The 20,479-nt window shown below is 38.7% G+C and overlaps 1 protein-coding gene across 1 annotated transcript in view; it reads right to left on the reverse strand.

The window, feature by feature from the left end:
• The window catches only part of ITGA8 (integrin subunit alpha 8), a 128,786-nt gene that overhangs the window by 87,241 nt on the left and 21,066 nt on the right, over window positions 1-20,479 (reverse strand). The window contains exons 9-13 of the mRNA XM_068404603.1: window positions 17,544-17,587; window positions 16,491-16,547; window positions 16,251-16,303; window positions 10,551-10,756; window positions 8,226-8,417 (exon numbers count right to left, since the gene is read on the reverse strand). Coding sequence (XP_068260704.1) covers window positions 8,226-8,417; window positions 10,551-10,756; window positions 16,251-16,303; window positions 16,491-16,547; window positions 17,544-17,587 — 552 coding nt within the window. The remainder of the gene's footprint in view (window positions 1-8,225; window positions 8,418-10,550; window positions 10,757-16,250; window positions 16,304-16,490; window positions 16,548-17,543; window positions 17,588-20,479) is intronic.

Consider the following 20,479-nt stretch of genomic DNA (forward strand, 5'->3'; position numbering starts at 1 on the left):
TCAAGGGGCACTGTTCAAAGTTAAACAATACTAATGCTTATTTCAAATTTTAGTTTGCTCTGAAGGGAAGGGTTTTAAGATGTTGTCTGGTGAAGAAAATCCATTTTCTGAGATAAAATTATCATAAAAACTTAAGGAAAGAGCATTCACAGATGGCACTGAAAAGCACACTGGATTTTGTAAGCTGGTCTGTTTACCTGCACCTTCTGCCATGTGGCTGTGCCAGACCTGAAACACCATGTGATAAGGGACAGAAACTTGCCATGATGCTGACTAAGCCTTCAACCAACTGGAGGAAGTAGGAAGATCAACGAAGTCCTACCTCCAGTCTCAACAAGATATATTCATTTATTAACTTGAGCAAATTCTTTGATCCTCTGGTATTTTTAAAGGACATCTCCATCCCTGTGAGAGACGTAGCCCAGGGAGTCTGAGCAGGGAGGAACATGTGGCATGTGCAGCGCCCTGCGCTTGACTGGCGTCTGTCCAGCAGTCCCAAGAGAAACTGTCGAGGCATGGTATCTCATCTCGCTTCCTGGGGGACAGTGGCCAAGAACAACAGCCAATGAAGGGCTACATAACTAGCACACATGAGAGAAACTCAAAAATGAAAAAATAGATAGCTGAGTCACCTCCCCACTGCAACTCTACCAGGATACAGGCAGGAAAGGGTTGGCTTTATGGACTCAGAATGATTTGCTGACAGCTTTAAACATCACTCTGTGTAATCTGTGAGTTTAATAACATAGTATACACAGGAACTGGAAAACAATTAGAATCCTATATGAGTACAGATGCTAATGGAAATTTCATAAAAGAGTGATAAAAGTGCATAACGAAACTGCTAAAAAATCTTTGTGAGCCTTTTTGGGTTTTATTTATTTCCCTCAGCAGATCAGGTGCCAATAAAGGCCCATGAACAGATTTCTATTTGTTTTCTAGGATTTCAGAGAGCACTACACTTCCAAATCTCAGCAGGAAAGGTCCAGAAGAAAATTTCCTTTAAAAGGCCATTACTTCAGGCTTGACCATAATAAAAGACATGGAATTGTCCAGTTCAGCCAACTTTACTCAAGAATTTAGTTAAATATTACAAACACCACCACCCAAAACAGAGTCACTTTCTTCCAGGCCTACCATTCTCAAACACCCTGATCCTTCTCTGTTTTTCAACCATTCTGGTGGCAGATCTGTTAAGGATAACACCTAAGGCTAATTAATTTCAATGCTCCCCTTTTGTCTGAATGAGTCCCTTTCATAATACAATGTTATTATTCACTTCATTATACTACAAACAAATCCAAAAGAGGGCAGTTAATGTTTTATCACTTCAGTAAATCACTACTTACTAGGTTTAATTGCTTTATTCTTATATTCCATTGGGCACAATATTGTGATTTCATTAAATAACTCAGTGAATTTTACAAAGCATACCTGTAAATTGCACAGATAATAATTTGCCATAAAATTAATGTATTTGTAGGAGATTCTTGGCATGTCACTACATTTTTGATTGATTATTCATGTGAAAACATAATTAGCTGGTAGAAACACTTCAGCTTTTTGCACTTGCTGGCAGAACCCATGCCCTTGTTCTGGCTCCCACACTCAGCAGTCCTTTCTTACCAGAGCAGATGCAGCTTCTCATTGATTTAATTTGTTTGTCTTCCACAAATCTGGACCAAGTTCATAATTTAATCATCACTAGATTATGATTTGTGATATTATTAGCACAATGCCTATTGTTCTCAAAAAAATTATGAATGCTGAAGAACCCTTGCCCTTCAGAAAGAAACTTGAGGGTTTTCTTCCTGCTATTTGAGTTAATGTACTTAACAGATGAAGCTGTTAAATACTCCTATTTTAATAAGATTAGACTGGATTACTGAAATTTTGTCTTATTATCACAATTGTTTTCTTCTTAAAATGTTTCTAGAGTCATTTGTTTATACTAACTACATGCTATTCTTAAGATAATAACTGAGTCCAAAATAACAAGGCATGAAGATGCCTTTATACATTTTCCTGTGTTGACAAAGGCTTGACTAATAAGAATAACCAAAAGAACAGGCCAACAGCTGTGTTTGTATAAAAGTGGGATACCTTGAAGATGAAGGTTCAGTGGCACTGACTCCAGGGTAACTCTCTAAGTTAGTAAGGAAGACTTACACAAGGATCTAAACAGGCAGGGAGCAGAAACAATAGTGCATAATTTATTTGAGCAATTAACTAATTAAGTAATCAACAGTCTTTGAATAGTGAATTCATCTAGAGCACTGCTCTGAATCTGCCCACACTGTTAAAAGAGACTGGTTAAATCATCCTGGTTCACAAACACATTTGAAGAAACCACAGTCTGCTCGAGGATATGCCACAAGAAGAAAGGAAGCTTAATGAGTTGGGTAAGTTATTCATTATAAACTATTTGCTCAGCTATAATCAGCCATCAAGTGACTGAACGTATGCTGAAATGTGAGGGTGGAAACCTTACAGCCTCCAAATGCCTGAGCCCTGCACAGATAGATGAACCAGCTGGAAGTGTGGCACCATCACCTAGATAATAACAGACTCCAAGCACTCGCTGGGGACCACCTTTGAACGGATGCCCAGAAGCCAAATGAAACAAATTTCTTTCCCATTAAACAGATTTATGGATTTCTTTTGTTCCTATGAAAATTGAACTATGCTAATAGAAAAAGACAAAATTATAAATAAAACAAACTGCAATTCAAAATACATGCCTAAGCTGAGGCTTCATTCCCTGCTCCAGGCCTTGATGACACAAATAAAACTCAGGATGGAGCAAAGGGGCCCTAAAAGCCCCATATTTACTGAGAGTGGAGTGGAAAATGTTTTGAAAGTTATCATTACATTGCTCAGATGTTACAGCGTAGGAAACAGCCAGGAAGGTTGTGCTGAGACAGGTATTTCAGAATATCTTGGGCAAACCTTGAAGAGCTGCTATTACAGAGAATCCCATGGCTATACAAACTGTTATGGGCCTTGCTAGTACAGCCTTAGATACAGCACAATGCTGCTTTGCCATGTCCTAACCTCAGCACTGAAAAGTAGGCCACAGAATCTTGACATAATTCCTTCCAAATGCCACTGTATTTTCCATATTTTAAACTGATAAAAAAGCCCATCTTTTACACTTTTTCACTCCATTCACTGCTCCCCCCCTTTATTTCTTTAATCCTCTTTATTTCTTTTTACATGACTGTCAATCCAGAGTAGCAGCATTAAGTTAGTATTTACTACAGCAGTGTGAGATCGGATCCTCTCCTTTGAATATGACCTTAGAACATGAGTTGTCAGAAAACTGTGAAATGGATTGTCTGCTGAAAGATGTTACAATTATGTCAGTGTTAGGAAATTAGTGCCAGAGAATGTGCTTGTATTTTCTGCCTCTGCTGCTTCCCAGGGTTGAAAGTTTCCCACTACCCCCGAGCCTGCAAAGGCATATTATCATCCATATCTGTGTTGATAAAGGAACAGTTCTGGGCATATAACATCTGGAGTATCTGCAAGTACGACACAATTTACAGAAGTCCTTCCCTGGAAAGCTGTGGAGATGCAGCTGAAGACAGATGATCAAACAGTGACAGGACTGCTAACAAGACGGAAAAGCAGCCCTGTCTGCGTGCGGACCATACTAGAGAAATTTCATTTTTAGGTACGATGTTGACTAGGTGGCCATTCAGCTGTCTATATCCCGTGCTTTGTGCAGTGAGTGGCTACACAAGTGAAATTAAAATAAAGTCAGGGGATGAGACTGAGCACTGTGTTGGTACTGTCCAGATTTCTAAATTGTTAGCACTGACTCTGGTCTGATTTTAGTGTGTGCAAGTTAGTATTCTCCCAGACAGTGGCCAGGAATGGTCTGGGGAATAGCCTGGGCCAAGGACCTTTCCCAAAAGGCAGTTTGGATACGGTCATCCTGTTTCAGTGGGCAGGAGGGTTTCATCTGATGATGCTGAGCTGTGCTGTGCCATGTAGCCTCAAGGCCAGACCACAGTTCCTGGCTCACTTTATTTTCTTGCACAAACATAATCACTGATACCAATGAAAAAGATTCAGGTTTATTGTTTTGTCAAGTACTAATTCTGATATTCTGATATTCTTCTCAGTAGGGAAGATACAGATTTTTTTTTTTGTTGTTGGATATGTTCGAAACCCAGGTCAATGCTAAAATCTTTATTATTAGAAGCCATACTTTAGCCAGACATAAGTCACACTTTACACACTGCTCTTTACATAAAAAAGTATGAAGAAGCAGCAGCAGTGATGGCAAGACTGAACCATCATCTGGTACAGCAGGACTGGTATGCCATTTGTGTCTGCACAAGGAACAACTAAGTAAATTAGGGTTCCTTCCACATGATTGCTAAAACATATGGCTGAGTGAGGGAATATGGCAAAGGTCTGTAAAAGAAGAGTGGACTAAAAAAGAATTGTTTACTCTCTCTTCAGTATAAGAACTAGGGCAGATCCAAAGAAACTGTCCAGTGGAACATTCAAGACTTGAATGCGATGCAGTGAAAAGAATTACTTCTTCACAAAACATGCAGTCAGGCTGTGGGGCCTCCTGACACAGGTGGCTGCAGGTGCCAAAAGTTCACATGAGTTCTACAACTGATGGGCCAAATTCATGGAAGAAAAACCTGTCAAGGGCTACTAAATTTGAAGATGCCAACTCTGACTCAGGGACACCTTGTTGGTTAGAGCTGGGTGAATATTCTGAGAAATATCACAACTATACAATTTCCTGGATATCTGTTGTTGGCCACTGCTGGAGACATGCTACGGTGCTAGACAGATCTTTCATCTGTATCGGTATGGCTGGATTATGTTCTTCTCTGCCTGCTCTGCTACTGCACCATTAAACCTGTCCGTGATCAGTTTTCTCCCATATTTATTATACTGCTGGGATCCTGGGGGACAAAAGAGTCTTCCTTTGCCTTTCCTAAATAAGACCAGGAAGCAGGAGATGGTCTCTCTCCCTTTGCTGGCCAGGAGTTGTAGGAAGAGGAGGAAGGAAAAACCACTCCTCCGTCCACAGGAAAGCTGGGGGATTTGAACAGCACTGAGTATTAGGCAGCCTTTGTCTGCCCCCCATTTCCTTCTCTGTTTCGAGCTTATACTGGCATTTGGATGAAGAGAGAAAGACATCACTCCCTGTACCAAATGGCTGCTCTTCTCCAGAAGGCTAATAGGTAGATCTCAGAATGAAATGAACTCCCAACCAAGAGTGGATTTAACCTTTGTCCAATAGGAGAAAAATTTGACTGTGATTCACTCTCACTTTTTAGGAACTGTATTCCCCAACTTGTAACTCAGTTTCTAAGAGCACTTGTTCCTGGGGTCAATACAGCAATCCCAGGATGAAGCTCAGTGGTCTGACGCAAGAAGCTGCAGAAGCAGGTGGTATCTTCTGACCTCCATGTCTGTGACCTGCTCCAAGAACATTAATACATGGTCTGATTTAAAGAAGAACGTCTGAAATTCTAAAAGCTCTAAAAATGCTACACAATGCATTAAAAATGAAATGGCAGAGTATCTCCCATCTCTCAGCCTCTCATTTCCTAGCAGGGATATGCCTGCCTCACGAACAGTGTTAGGCACAAGGGCTTGAGTAAATCGTACAAGCATAGCTATACGGGTCCTCACAAACTGGTGTCAGTCCTGAACTTCTTCAAGTGTGATCCCTTTTTGAGCTCATTTGTCTTCATGCAACACTTGAACTCTAGCCACGGAAGAGCTAATTGCTTGGAGAATTTCACCTTAGACTGTGGCAATACATGTTTATACCTGCAGCCAGACATTACAGCTGGCTCTCATTTCCCAGTCTATGGGAAATGAACTTCTGAGAGTGATGAGTCAGCATAATTCAGTTTATAATATACACATTAAAAAGCCAAGATTAAATTTTTTGAGATTTTTTTCTAATCTTTCACAACCTCTTTGAATCACAATCATGATCAGTAGTTTGGGAAGCACTGAATTAAAGGCTAGTTTACTAGACCTTCTATAGTCAGCAAATATGCTGCCTCTCAGCTGACATCTAAAATAAAACTTCCTTCCTATTCCTTCCAAGTTCAGTCCCTTGTTTCCTCCTTGTACAAGGGCTGCCCTTCATCATTTCCGTCAGGAGGTGAAGAAGAAAAGCTCTTTGACACAAGAAGGATTACTTACTTCATTGCTTAGTGTGTTTGTCCTGGACTTGCATTTCCCTGTATTATTTCCTTTCTTTTTTTTCCTTTTTCCTATAGGAAGACATTCTATTTTTGTGCTAATACGTTGCCATGGTTGTGTTATTTTTACAGCTCCATTTTGGTGCTTCAAGTCTTTGTGAATTAAGGAAGAGGTGGTTGACCGAGTAAGGTTTTTTCCTTCTGTCATTTTCTGACAGATTCTTACCAATACTCTGGACTGCTCATCCAGATATTCAACTGAGGGATGAAGGGAAAAGCTAGTTACAGTAAATACAGGGACTTTTTTTGCTAAAATAAGTAATTCATGTAATAAAAATCAAAGCGTCTAACACATAGTGAGCTGATATCACAATGTGAAATTCTGCAAGTTGTTTGTGTAGTGGAGCCAACAATGACAAGTAGAATAACTCAAAGAAATCTCACAACTGAATTGACTATAGCAGTTCCTCAGTACACATCTAGAAAGATCAAGACCCATCACCCAAACTTTTCACAAATTAGCTTAGAAGATGCTCCACATAAAGTATGCTAATACACTAGTTAGACTTCTACTCTTCTTTCTTCCCCATGTGACTCAAAGAAGACATGAAGGAATCTCTCCCTTCCCTCTCTCTATCTTTTCAATCTTAGAAATGTCAGGAATGCAATATCCTGTTTTCTTTAGTTTTGCTGGGGGGCCTTGTGGGTGCTTTAGGAAATGTTTACATGCTGAAACTTAATAAAGAAAGAGCTCTGTTGTCCAAAAGAACCTCATTAGTCATGGACAATGAAAAACTATTAATAGCAACATCAACAATATGCAAACAAAAGTCAGAACAGTGTTTAAAAGCCCTTTCTTTTCTCAAATGCTAAAGCTCCTCTCGCTTTCGTCTTGTGATAGCCTCACTTTATTACCCTGCAGTCAGCTTTTCTGTTTGTAAAACCGTAATTTCTATTGTAAACACCCCTTCCCAGAAACTCTCTTCCGCTTTTGAAAAAAGACACCTCTTTCAAGGTTTTTACACTCCATCACAAAAAGGTAAAAGAGATCCCATTTTTGTCCCTTTGTAAATCAGTTTTCACTTTTGAAACAATACAACTTTTAAGAACACTAGCCTTTAAATAGCCCAAACTAACTAACGTGATTTCATAGTAAGTTAGGGAAGTAAAGACTATTAGCATTTTACTGTGGATGAACTTTTCACAATAACAAAATACAATGTTTTACTGCACATCCTTGCTAAGGCTTCTGAGTTGTGATGAAAAGAAACAGAACAGATTTGCTTCTAGAGGAGAGAGAGAGTAAATACAAGCACATTTAAAATAGCTCCAGCATTCAGACTACTTATGATGATACAAACATGTCCCCTAAAAAAATAAATACCTACCCAGCAAAACTCAACTAAAGTTACAAACTTGATGAATTTGAATGCATGTCAAGAAGAAGAATGAAGGCTAAACTAAGAAGGAAGAGTCCATATAGCAGAATGAAAACATAAAAGGGATGGAAAGGCCCAAATGAAATATCTGCCTTTAAGCAATGTCTTTGCATTCTCTTTGCTTTTTTTGGTAATGTAATCAAAGCCATTAAGAACCTATATATAGCTCAGTGTCTCTTTGGACAGCAAAAAACAACTTAGCAACACAACCAAGTCAATCCTTTCTTCTACAACCCAACATGTTTTTAATCAAGAAAGAATGCCAGGATGAAGGAGACCTTACAAGTTCAATAAGCTGAAAGCATTCAGTTTTTGGAAGTGGGGGGAAAGGGTTAAGCTTTTTATTGTGAACTTCACATGTTTTATGTTAATGTAGCTATTTAAGCTCTTTCTTGCCTTTCTGATCATGTCTTTTGACAGGAAAGGGAGTATTTGTTTTATCTGATTTTAACTCTCAGGAAAGCAAGCTAGAGGTATCCAAAAATGCCTATTCTTTATTCAGACCTCTGCCTCCCAAAAGGAGCAGTTTAGGCATGATGCATTTTCCAGAGAATGGAAGTATGAAATTCCCTTTCTAATGGAAAAATCTTACCTGGGTAATCATTCTTGTCTACATCTGAGTCTCCTCTTAGAGTGAAGCCAAATCCCGAAGGCATGGACTGTGAGGCCCAGGCTCCATTGAGAACCTGTGAAGGGTTAGTATTTAACCCATTACTGTATCCATTATAAATGAGCACTTTCCCTCTTCTGTCTTCTCCTGCAAATGGTGCACCAATAGCAATGTCTGCATTGTAATAAAAGAATAAAAAGAATGGGCACAATTAAAATTAAACAAAAATTAAGTGCCTGGAGGAAAATAGACATAAATGGCTTCTGCTACATACATGCAAGAATTTCAATGTTCTGTACTTCTGTATGGATTCTAGTTTTAAGGCAAATGATCAAAAATGTTTGTAGTGTCTTTTCTGTGTCAAACTTTCATGACAAAAGCTTATAAAATCATCCTATGAAGGGGTTATTCCATTATAAATAGCCAGTCCACACTGGATTCCTCTACCGTATTTCCAGGGCATTTAATAAGCCAATAATTTAATAAACCAAGATCTAATGAATGCCTGTTTCTACTTCCATGTATTTAAATAGACACAAAATTTCCTTGATTTCCTCTATCACTTAATTAATAAGGAACAGCTGTTAGACAAAATTAATTTTCTTTTTCCAGATAAAATATTCAACATAGGCAAAAACCCCCACCCCCCTCAAACATCTAGTGCTTTAGTATGCAAAAGAGAACAATGGAATATAATGTTTTCATCTATATCAAGCCAGCATCTTATTGAGAAATGGGAATAGTACCGAGTCAAGACTTCAACAGAAGGCCTTGGGCATTATGCAATTAAGCACTGCAGTCCTTAAAAAATGAGGTGCCATATTAAAGAAGCAGAACTCACAATGCTCTTCTTAGTTCCTATGTACGGGGTGTAGAGAGAATCTTGGGTCTAGATTGAGATTCAACAGCCACCCTATCATCTGAGCTAGCCAACAGGAAACACTAGAGGAGGATACATATCTACAGCTCTCATCTGATCTAGGAGCTGGTGCTGGACTCTTTTATTAAACTTGACTTCAGCACCTGGAACTTGTACCTTCACTCCAAAGGCAGGAGTGCATCAAAGCTCTATGACTGGCATCTTCAGTTATGAAGCAGACTTTGGCTCTAGATCCTTCTTAGCCTTCTCTATACAGTGAGAGATACACCAACCTTCCCTGCCCAAAGAAGCTGAGGGCATCTCCTGTTGCTCACAGGTAGAAAACAGGAAGTCTCCACCGTGGGGTCCAGCTGGGCTGAACTCCATGGTGGGATTCCAGGGCAACCCAGTGACGGTATTCGCAGCAGTCACAAACCAGTGACTTCCACCAATAGGATGGTATTCAGATTTTATGCGCCCTGACCTCAGTACAATCCTATGGCTACTGGCAGCAGTTATCCTTTGCACAGGAGCCACACGTTGGTGACATTGCCCTAGAGTCTAGTGGCTAGAGCACCATGAAAAACAGCCCTCAAGTTAAGGAGGAGCTAAGTCCATTAATTTTTCCTTAGTGGGCCAACTATCTTTAAGGCTACTGAGCAAAATATCTCCTCCAGGAAAAACTCCTTGGGGTTTTAGATGAAGAGATGCCTGCTTTGCCGATCCCTAACATCCTGGAAATAAGAAGTAAAGAAATGCATGCTGGGAAAACTAGGGTGTTACTGACCATGTCTAGGAGGCTAACTCCAGGTGCTCAAGGCATCCAGGCTATCTCAGATAATTATGCAAGTTAGTTTATTTGGACTGCTTTCTTGAATTTAGGCTCCCGGTTAACTTACATGAATGTTTTGTTGTGTGCATGTGCTATAGACATTTGAAAAAGGTCCCGTTATGCACCTGTTTCTTTTGGTGCCTAAGTACCAATGGAAGTCTGATTCCAAAATAGCACGTCTGTACTTGTCCAATTCTTTCCTTGTGGGCAAAATGCTCCATTTACTGAGCCTCATTCTATTCCCAAACTTATCCAAGCATTTGAGGAGAGAAGGAGAACTCTGCTTTTAAACAAATGCAACATCTTAACTAAATAGTTAAACGTACTTTTAGTCATAAACCAACAAACAATATTTTTATTCAAATGAACATACTAATGTTTAGTAAAGAATAGCACCGTAGTCAATATTACTGCCCTCCTATAGGTAAGCCTTTCATGGCTTGGCCCTCAATATCAGTTTCATTAGGATAAGTGTAAATTCCCCTGACTTTCAAAGGCAGTTACATGTTAAAAAGCCTTTTTCAGCCACTGCGCAGACACTTCATATTCACTGCTTAGCCATTTTTAATTTCAATGTTATACAGAGATATATATTACTACATTACATATAAATTACCATTATATCCATCTTGATTGAGATCTCCAAGGTGCGTGATTGCACTGCCAAATCTACCGAACACTTCAGTGCCTGTCAGAATTTGCGCATCTCCGAAGAGGAAAGCACTTTCTTGCAGGTACAGATAAACCTGCCCAACTTCTTTAGGCTTGCTCTCAAATTCTCGTTCCATAAAGAGTGGGGCACCAACTAAGATGTCATCTAAACTGGAATAGTCAAACAAAAACCAGTGTCACTGACAGATTGAGTGTAATCAACACAGTTAATGCATTTGTTAAACAGGAAGCTGATAATTATCATAGTCATAGACTGAGGTAGAAAGGCACTAGTTCTAGTCCAAACACTTGGTCAAAGCATGGTCAACTAGGGAAGGCTGCCCAGGGCCGTGCCCACTCCAGTTTTGAGTATCTCCATGGATGGAGACTCCACAACTTCTCTGGGCAACTGCTTCCAGTGTTTGATCATCCTCACAGCAAAAACGTTTCGTCCTACGTTTAAACGGCATTTCTTGCACTTTAATTTATGCCCGCAACAGACACTGAAAAGCTATACTTCGCAGTTAATGATCCGGAAGTCAGGAATTTAACTTGGAGGGGATCCATGTGACAAGAACAAATTCTGTAGACCCATGCTACTAACAGTGCTAGTGAGAGACAAATTTTAGTATAAAATCTAGCTTCTAAAAATTATACATCAGTAAGTGAACAACAGAACAAAAATTGCCACTTTCCAGCAGATTTTTGAAGTAATATACATGAAACATGGCTAGAGCATCAATTAATAGAGAATGTCTCATCACTAATTCAAATGGAAGCTGGGAGACAAAGCCAAAGTTTTATTTCTGAAAACACTTCTGTTGAGTATTAGGTACACAAGTAATTGCAGTGCTCACATAATTTGCTGTATTAAGTATTAAAGAGAAAGGACATAATAAAGTCACAAAAAGTATGAGGCTTAGACGGAAAAGTCCTTCTGTCCACTTTGCTACTCTGAGAAGAATCAGTAAAAGAAGACAGACATGCAAGGGATATTTTGCTTGTTGTTCTAAATGGGGGTGTTTCGAAACATGTTACCAACATTTATTTAGTGGAAAAAAAAAGACCCTTTACTGGACAGTAAAGAATAAAATCAAGCAAGATTGATAGACACATAACAAGCAAAAATAATTCTTAATAGACTATTCTGAGATATGAAAGGATAGTATCAGATTAATTTCTGATGGTTGCTCAAGCCATATAAACTAATAGGACAATTCCAATTATATGCAGTGGACATTAGTCATCCATATCAAGGAACTCTGTTACTGTAAATAACTAGTACTACTTGATCCCAGAATTTTTAATTTGGAAAACATATTCTGTTGCTCTAACATGAAACTTTGTTCAGACTTTGTAAAACTTGTAGAAAACTTTCTACTCTCAATTCATCATATTCCCAGTAGTAATGTTTTCACAAAGGCTTTACTCATTATTAAACCAATCAGTAAAATTGCACTACATTGGTTTACCCAGTCCTGATAGAAAAAACACTGTATGATTTAGGAGTAGCTCAGCTACTACTTTACCATAGATATATGCTATGGTTCTAAGATACATACCATAGAATTTAGTATAGAATATCTCATTTAGTAGAATTTATACCGTCTATAAATTGTGACAAAGTACTTCTAGAAATGTTATTTTTCTATTAAGTTTTATAGTATGTTTCCATACAGGAAACTGTAATTCAAAATGTCAGGTCACTTTGGTACAGTTGTTCTATTCTTTGTATGTCAGATTTTACACCATGGCATGAATAACTAAAAAAGGAAGGAAGCAGATGGTGACTTGACATCAAAGGTGGGATCTTCCTTTCACACTAAACATCAAAAGTCCTCCTCTACTAATGGAAGATGTCCATGGTTGGGACAGAATGTCAGCTGAAACTGTTGCCATGAAACAATAGGAATAACAAAAACAGATCATGAATGCTCTTTTTTTTTACAAGTTATTTTACATACGCCGTGTACTAAAAGCATCACACGGTAGCACTATCATCAGTTACTATTTTATTACATAGCAGTCCAGATATTCCCAGTAAGACTGGGACCCCATGATGTTATGTGCTGTATAAACCATGAAGTAAAAGATGAGCTTGGCTCCAATGAATATTTTACAAATGAAGGATTGAAAGACTAAGGGAAGATTTTTTTTAGAGGTGGTAAGGAACCAAAAGATTCAGAGCCAGGAAGCTCCCAGTACATCAATGTAAAATAAGTAGATACCTAGGTATCTTTAAAACTCTGGTCCATAGAGCAATATCCAGAGTGCCTAAAATGTTGAGAAGAGAGAGGCAGACTATCTATCATCCACAGCGGCCTAAAAGTCTCTAAGCAGAAGCCTAATCCAGAATACAAGATTCACCAGGTGAGACAAAAAGCAAGCAGACAGGAGCTGGAGTCTGTTTTGCAGGGATGATAGCAGCTCAGCTGGAAGTACACAGTGCTGGGTTACTTTTCTAGGAAAATTTCTACTTTGTTAAAATAAATGACAATGATTGTATAAAACGCATGAATAGTCCAGGGAACAAGGACCAGATCTCAGTAGCTAAGATGGCTCGTTTTCTGATGTGCTGAGGGAAAGGTGCGAGGAAGGGAGTCACCTAAATTACACTGACCTATCTCTAAACTGGTTACGGGCAGCAGAGCTGCCTGGAACACCCGCAGCACTTAGTTTGCCTTCCCTCCCAGTCTCTGCATGTCGCACCCACACCAAAGCCTTCCTTTCCTCACCCTCTTGATTTTCCCCCTTCTCTGTCAGTGCCGAGCTCTGTAAGTCAAGCCAAGCTGCTTCAGCAAGTCCTCTGCAAGAAGGAATTCTCCCTCAGGCAATTCTAGGGCTTGGGGTTTGTTTTTTGTTGTTTTTTGTTTTTTGTTTTTTTTTTTTTCCACTGTCACAGCAGTGTACTATAGCCAGGGGAAGGATTCTTCAGCTACTCTGCTCTCTCTGATCCTCATTTACTTATTCCTGGTTTCTCTCCAAGTGGGTAATAAGCAAACGATTGCTGCTTACCATGCTTTATAGTCAGTTTTACCTTCCAGCTCCTATAGTTTAAGTATTTAGACATCAAGCAGTCAAAGGGGGTCACTTGTTGGGTTATAAATACCTATATGATTACAATTATGCATTTTTGTTGGTGAAGGACGATATTTCAATTGGCCTTTAAATTGTATGAGTTTATATTTAGAAAATTGGAGTTCTGAGCCAAATTCAGGTGGTGTGATCCCTTTTAAAAGGCCATAAAAGCAAAGCAGAAGCAAAAACCCCTGGACAGTAATATTAAACCATAAAGTGCAGTTCAATTTGCAGTGGTATTTTGAACGGGTTCATTAGATTTATTTCATTACTGCACTAAGATGTTGCAGTTAATATAAATTATATATTTATTTTTGTTCCAGCACAGAAAGATAACCAGCCAGTATTGCTTCCCTTCTGATAAAAAAAAAATCTTTAAAAAGCACAAGCTGACCACCTGCTGAGACTGCATGCTGTTTCTTTGTATCCTGACGAGTAATAAAAAGCAGGACTATGGGAAATGTCAAGAGGCCAAAGTGTAACTACGGGAAGCTTTGATATAGGCCAAATAAAAGACCAGTAAACAGTTTATTCCACTTTTTTATTGGACTGTTTCAGTCTAAATTGAAAGTGTTCTCTTTTTTCCTCTTTACTAGGAATGTAGTCTGTAAGTTGATGGCAACGCTTGATTTGTTAAGTTTCATTGAGGATTTCTCATTATTAGCAGTGGGCAACTAAACAGTAGTTCAAACAATATCCTCAAGTTCCCTGTTTGCCTACAGTCCTGATGTGGTCCAGACAAAACTGCAAGAGTTACCCTGCAACACCTGCAGAACTGCTGGAGCAGGTCTACAGCGCTTTTTTCCTAGGATAAGCCTAATCTTTGAGCCATGTCTTCAGTCATATTACAGCAAAGCATCATTCCTATTAATCTTTTCAGCATATAACTTAATCAGGTTTCTTGTACTGATAAGGCCATTGCTACCTCCTTTGTCCTTAGCTGCAAAAAAACCCAAGTGAATTTGAAGTGGTCATTTCCCTTTTGCTTTTTTTTCCTCTCTCTCTGTTTTACTCTCCCTTTCAGATAAATATTTCTATCAACTATATGTGCAAACCAGCACAGACAGACTACATATCTAATCAGACATGTTTATCAAGTAGAGCTTTTTGTGTTTTGTTTTCTGTGGGTTGTTAGGACCTCAGAGAGAGTCATTAGATTTCTTTTAAGATAGAGACTGGGAGACCACACAGGCCTCAACAGCAGTTTGATTATATTATTGACATAAACTGTGGTCTTAGAGGTACACAGAAATTATGAGACCTGCCAAGTGACCCTATGGTCCACAGGAAATAACCTGCACAGGAAATAGTTTGTTTCAGTGAGAAGTTAAATAACAAGTTCCCCAAATGTCCAATGAGTGTCTATTGTAACTTCGATCAATGTTTCTCCACCCTTTCACATTAGGAATGCATTACGGTGGGACTAAACTAATCCTGACTCTGTAGATCATAAAAATATGAATTTTCAAAAGCTATAGTACTATGACAAAATTTGACCCTCAGAACTTGGAAAAGATTTGAGTACAAAGATTATGAAGCCACCACACAAACTGTTGAAGCTTCTTTTTTGTTTTGTTTTGTTTTGGAACTGCAATAACATATCACCTTGTTACTTTTCTCTTTTCTTCTATCCTTCACTTTAAAGAGTCACTAGTCACTAACGGGAAGCTATGATTTAGCCCAGAAAAATTATTTAATGCACTATGTTAAGCACCTAATAAGAAATAATCACAAGAAAAGAATATGAAGTAGATACATCTGAGACATTTTGCAAAAGGCAAGAGTATGCCACAGCTCTAAGTATAATCCTGGCTCACCTTTGTGCAGACTTCCAAGGCTCTGAGCTTCAGGGATCTTTATTTCCTTGCTAGAAAGCTAGTATCAATATTCACTTATTAAAGTCCTGATCTTCTAAAACATTTTACATGTTTACATCTCTAAAACATAAAACAATCAAACTTTACATGAGTTCAAAGTTAGCAAGCGTTTTGCTCAACAAGGCCTAAAATCCCTGAGTGTCTTAGATATGACCCTGGGAGCTGAGCAGCATTCCTCTTCAGAGAAATACAATGCCTGTCATAACAGCTATGGGCAGTAGACACTTTTTGGTCCTCTGGATGATGAAAATGGATGGCCATCCAGCAGATGTTGGAATGAGGAGCTGATGATATTGTAAAGTTTTTAAAATTAAGAAGTGAAGCTATGGATGGTTCACATGTGAGAAGACTTACCTGCTTTTGAGAGTGCGAGAACAAACTTTTGACTTTCACTTAACTCCTCACAGCAGTAGCTAGCACTGTTTGTTCTTCTACCTCGATCTGTTTCCTAAGACTTTGGACATTCCCGCTCTGCCACACTGCTTTGAATAAATATTCAGAAGACAGACTCACCCAAACTAGGCCTGCAAACATTTGTGCCACTGTGATTGCACGAAGATAAGACTATGTGAACAATCAGAATTAGAAAAGCAGAGAAGTCAAGAGAAGCATTTTGAGGTATCAAGCACCTGAAAACCTGTCTTTATTAATAAATATCAGGCATTGCTTCTATGAATGTTCAGTGGAGCTGAATATATTTGGTAACCTACCCATCATTGTTAACATCCGATACTGCAACAGTGTACCCAAAATAAGACGCCATCTGGAAATGAAAAACAACAGGTAGGCTTTCATATCAGATATCAATTTTTAGAAAGTTTTTACTGATAATCCTCTTTGTTTCTATGGTCATTAATTCTAAAAAATATTTTACATATTCTTGAAACTATGTTAATGAAACTATACCCTCTAGAGATAAAATATTTTATCACATAGTTGCTTGACATTACCTGTTCACCAGTGAAGTTCTGGATAAATGTCAAATCTGAAGAATTAATAATTGAGACCTGGTAACAGAAAAATATGGAAAGTTTCAAGCAAACACGGAGATGCTACAGTGTAATATCACTGCAAACCAACATGACACACTGAAGGATGGTCCAAGTGGCCAAGAAAAAACAACAATTCTCTTCTGTCTCACCACAGTTTTCCTGTATGATCTTGAATAAATCACTAAGATTTTATGAGTCTCAGGTCCCCCATGAATAAAATGGGGAAAAGACTATTTTCGTTCCTTACTGGACACTGAACAGCAGCAAATCACAGATGATCTGCTAATCAGTGACTATATTATTAGGCATGAGAACATGAACTTAAAACAGAAAAAAAATATATACATGCATACATACTTACCTAAATATATATATACACACACATACACATCTTTCTTCTGAAAAATGGTATCAATAAGTTCCAGAGACACAAGGAGTTTTGGGTCCACAAAACTACAGAATGTGTCTCTGGCTGGGATCTCTGTTTCCCAGTCAGGTTAGTTCTGAAACTTTTTTTGCTATGAGGTAAAAGCTGTATCCACACACGTATATCGTTTTCTCCCTTCCCTTCTAACTGCATATCATGACTCTCTGCATCTGGTATTCAGTGTATATACTTAGAGCACTGAAAATAAGCACTGGGTATAAATAATCTGAACTTGGACTTCTCTCCACTGTGGACACAGCATTGCACGTGAAATATGCTAACCTATGGGTAAGTTTAGGTCTCATAACACCCAGTGGGTATAGGGATACTAGTCATATTCAAATCATGCTTGTAATTGGCTACTGAACACATACTTCAGAAAGGACTAAGCGCTTAATATTCAAAGACCAAACCAGTAAAGCATTTCAACCCAGTGAGGTAAGCCTGAGGGTGAAAGTCAGTGGCAGTTTTCTCTGATTAGAAAGTTTAGGATCAAAGAGACAGAAAATATAACATAGCCTTTAACCTTCCAAATAGTCTGACTTCTCCCTATAAAAAGGATAAAATGTGGGTCCAGTACATACATAGCCAAAGTTTTGTGCTCCCCTCGGGACTCCAGCAACCAACTCTGAAAAGATAAATGATCAACAATGAACTGGTCATGCTATCTGAGTGGTACATGCAACATGCATCCCATGCCACTTAAGTCTTCCTTAATATATAACTCTTAGGATTTTGATTTGTTATTTGTATCAGAAACACCTGCAAATCACTTCAAGACATTAATTCATAAGATTTTAACATTCATTCATCTTTCTGCCTAGCATTACTGAGCAAAGCACAGTATAATAAAACTCTTAGTACAACTCAGCTTGTTACCTGACAGCTGTGGATTGATGGAACCATAACTAGTTGTGGCATCACACACTAGATTACAGAATGCTAAAAACAACTGTCCTTACAAATACTCCTTTTCTTTCTGGCTGCACAACAGTTTGTCTCATGTTATTTGGCTTGATGACATGAAAGTGTTCGACAAGTTCTTCACAGGCTACCTAAAAGCATTACAAGGAAATTTTGTGAGTGGAATTGGAGGGATCCATTGAACAAGAACATGAAACATTGGACCTAGCTGCCTTCTAGGATGTAATTCTGATCAATGGTGAAATCTTAAACAGCTAGTAGAAAAAATGGGGAAAAAAAAAAAAAAGAAAAAAAGAACAAAGTCACAGCCTGTGGTCTTACTGTCTAAACCTTCCCTCATTAGGATATCCACATCAGAAGACAGCAGCAGGAACTTCAGATACCAGAGCACCTCAGACACCTCCCTGTACTGACCTAGCATTCCTCTGTTCCTCTCTGGGTTTATATACTCCCCTGTGGTTGAATGTGTGTGGTCAAGGGGAACTGGAAGTAGTAATGAAGGATTGAACAGGACACAGGACAATTCCCAGGTCAAACAATGCAACTTTGTGCCAGTCATTCACGTGACTTACTGATTCAAGAACCATCCATTATAAAAATATGAGTATGCATTAAAAAAAAAATATACATATATATAGGTGGCCACAGACTTCCATTACCAGGGACACATCTTTTTTCCACATTATAGCATTCGGCTCAAAATTATTATTTTTTTTTTAATCCATAGTGGTACAGGTGAGGAAACTCTAACTTTATAGGGATTAAGCAGCAATAGTTCTGGGGAGCTGGGTTCATTTCTAGAAATGTACTATATCTCTATTGGCTTTGTGAGTCTGGACCATGGAGCTGTTCACTCCCTCAAGAAAGCCACCCCTTAAGCAATACTTTCTGACAAACTGTCAGCCTTACACAAGAAACATAGCTCTTAAGATTTGAAACACCAGGGATCACAGGTATCTTCAGCTAACTATATGTTTTGAAATCCTGTACAATTTCAGAACACCTAAAAATAGCTAAATCATGGACAAATTTCTATTTATAACTGTTTATTTTTAACATACTCTACCAAACAGACAGCTCTGACAGGAGCTTTTCTGCTACACTGGATTCAACTTGCAGAGACACAGAAAAACTAGTGTTCAATTTCTAACACACCCACAAAACTTACTTTACAACTTAAAAATCAGAAAACATTCAGCTTGTTTTTAGTTCTCCTGCCACAGCACTTTGTGCTATGAATTCAGCACATCAGTTAAGCAAGGTTTAAGTCTTGTTGGTATTTAGTTAAACCCTCAGTGGTGTTCCAGGAACTATTGCTGCTAAACCTAGCCCCTGCAGATGGATTGCTCTGACTTTGTCCTTAGAGAATTACAGAACTATGTTACTGGAGATACCACCTTCCAGGGCAGTTTTCCCTGGCCATGTGAATAAATACCCTGTGTCACCTTTTGCCACAGGGAACAACTCGAACCTCAGTGTTTGAGCTGAATTCGAAGCTATGTAACAACATTCTACACATTTAAAAAATATTTTCCTGTAATTTTGGTGAAAACCTGTTCCTCAGCGGATGTTGCTCTACTTTATCAAATCATGAATGTAGAGTCCTAGAAGGTGGTGTTTTACAGATCATGAAATATTTCAGGTGAAGGTTTCACAGTGATGTTTTTAATCAATGCTATTAAGTCTGTGAGATGTCTGGTTCTTTGTGGATGACAGTTGCTGTCTGAATGTAAATTATTCTAAATATGTCATGTATCAAACGTACTTGATCCATGAACCTTCACAAAGTCTCAGGCATGATTCTATATTCAGACATTTATATTTGTGTGCATTCATCTTGTCCTAATTCAAGGGACTAATTGAACACCTCATCTTCCTGTAGAATGTTTTGCCTCCCTCTAAGCCCAGGTTTTAATAAAAGGAATTCAATTCTTCTGTCTCCTGCTGTTAAATACAAGGCTCAGGATAGGAGCAAGAGCACAGGGAACTTGTTCTTACACCATTATGACTGTGCAGGAAAATATAATGTATGAAAAGGGTCAGCTAATGAACTGCCCCAGGCACCCCATCCTTAAGGCTTGTGAACTGGAACTAGGGAAACTTTTATAGAGCCAAGAGCTGCTTTTACCAACAAGAGCTAGCATGCTGGTGTAGACACACATCTTTGTCCAGGAGCAGCTGAATGTTATCTCCTAGCCTGGGCTGTGATGTTTATGTGGCAGTCAGAAGTGTGCTTTCAGCATACACAGACATTTCCAAGCCACGCTGCATCTGGCCAGCGAGATGCTGAGGGCCAGTAGTCTCTATGCAGGTAAGTAACTTGATTACGGACCAGAAGACTACAGAACTGCACTGTTAGCTCCACTTGTTACTACTGGTCGTCAAACTGGCTAAATTAAGTGGCTCCACCTACCATGCTGTCACAGCTCTAACTGCTTAACAGATGCATGGGCATGATACCATAATAACAGAGTCAGACTTTTGGATTATTTAAATTCTGCTCTATTATGCTATAGCTTCTAGGGAAATATTTGCCTCTGAGAATATTGGGTACAGATAGCTTAAGTCTCAACAGTGCTTCAAATGTGTAAAAGGT

The sequence above is a fragment of the Nyctibius grandis genome, chromosome 7, assembly GCF_013368605.1.
Source record: "Nyctibius grandis isolate bNycGra1 chromosome 7, bNycGra1.pri, whole genome shotgun sequence".
NCBI classification, from domain to species: domain Eukaryota; kingdom Metazoa; phylum Chordata; class Aves; order Nyctibiiformes; family Nyctibiidae; genus Nyctibius; species Nyctibius grandis.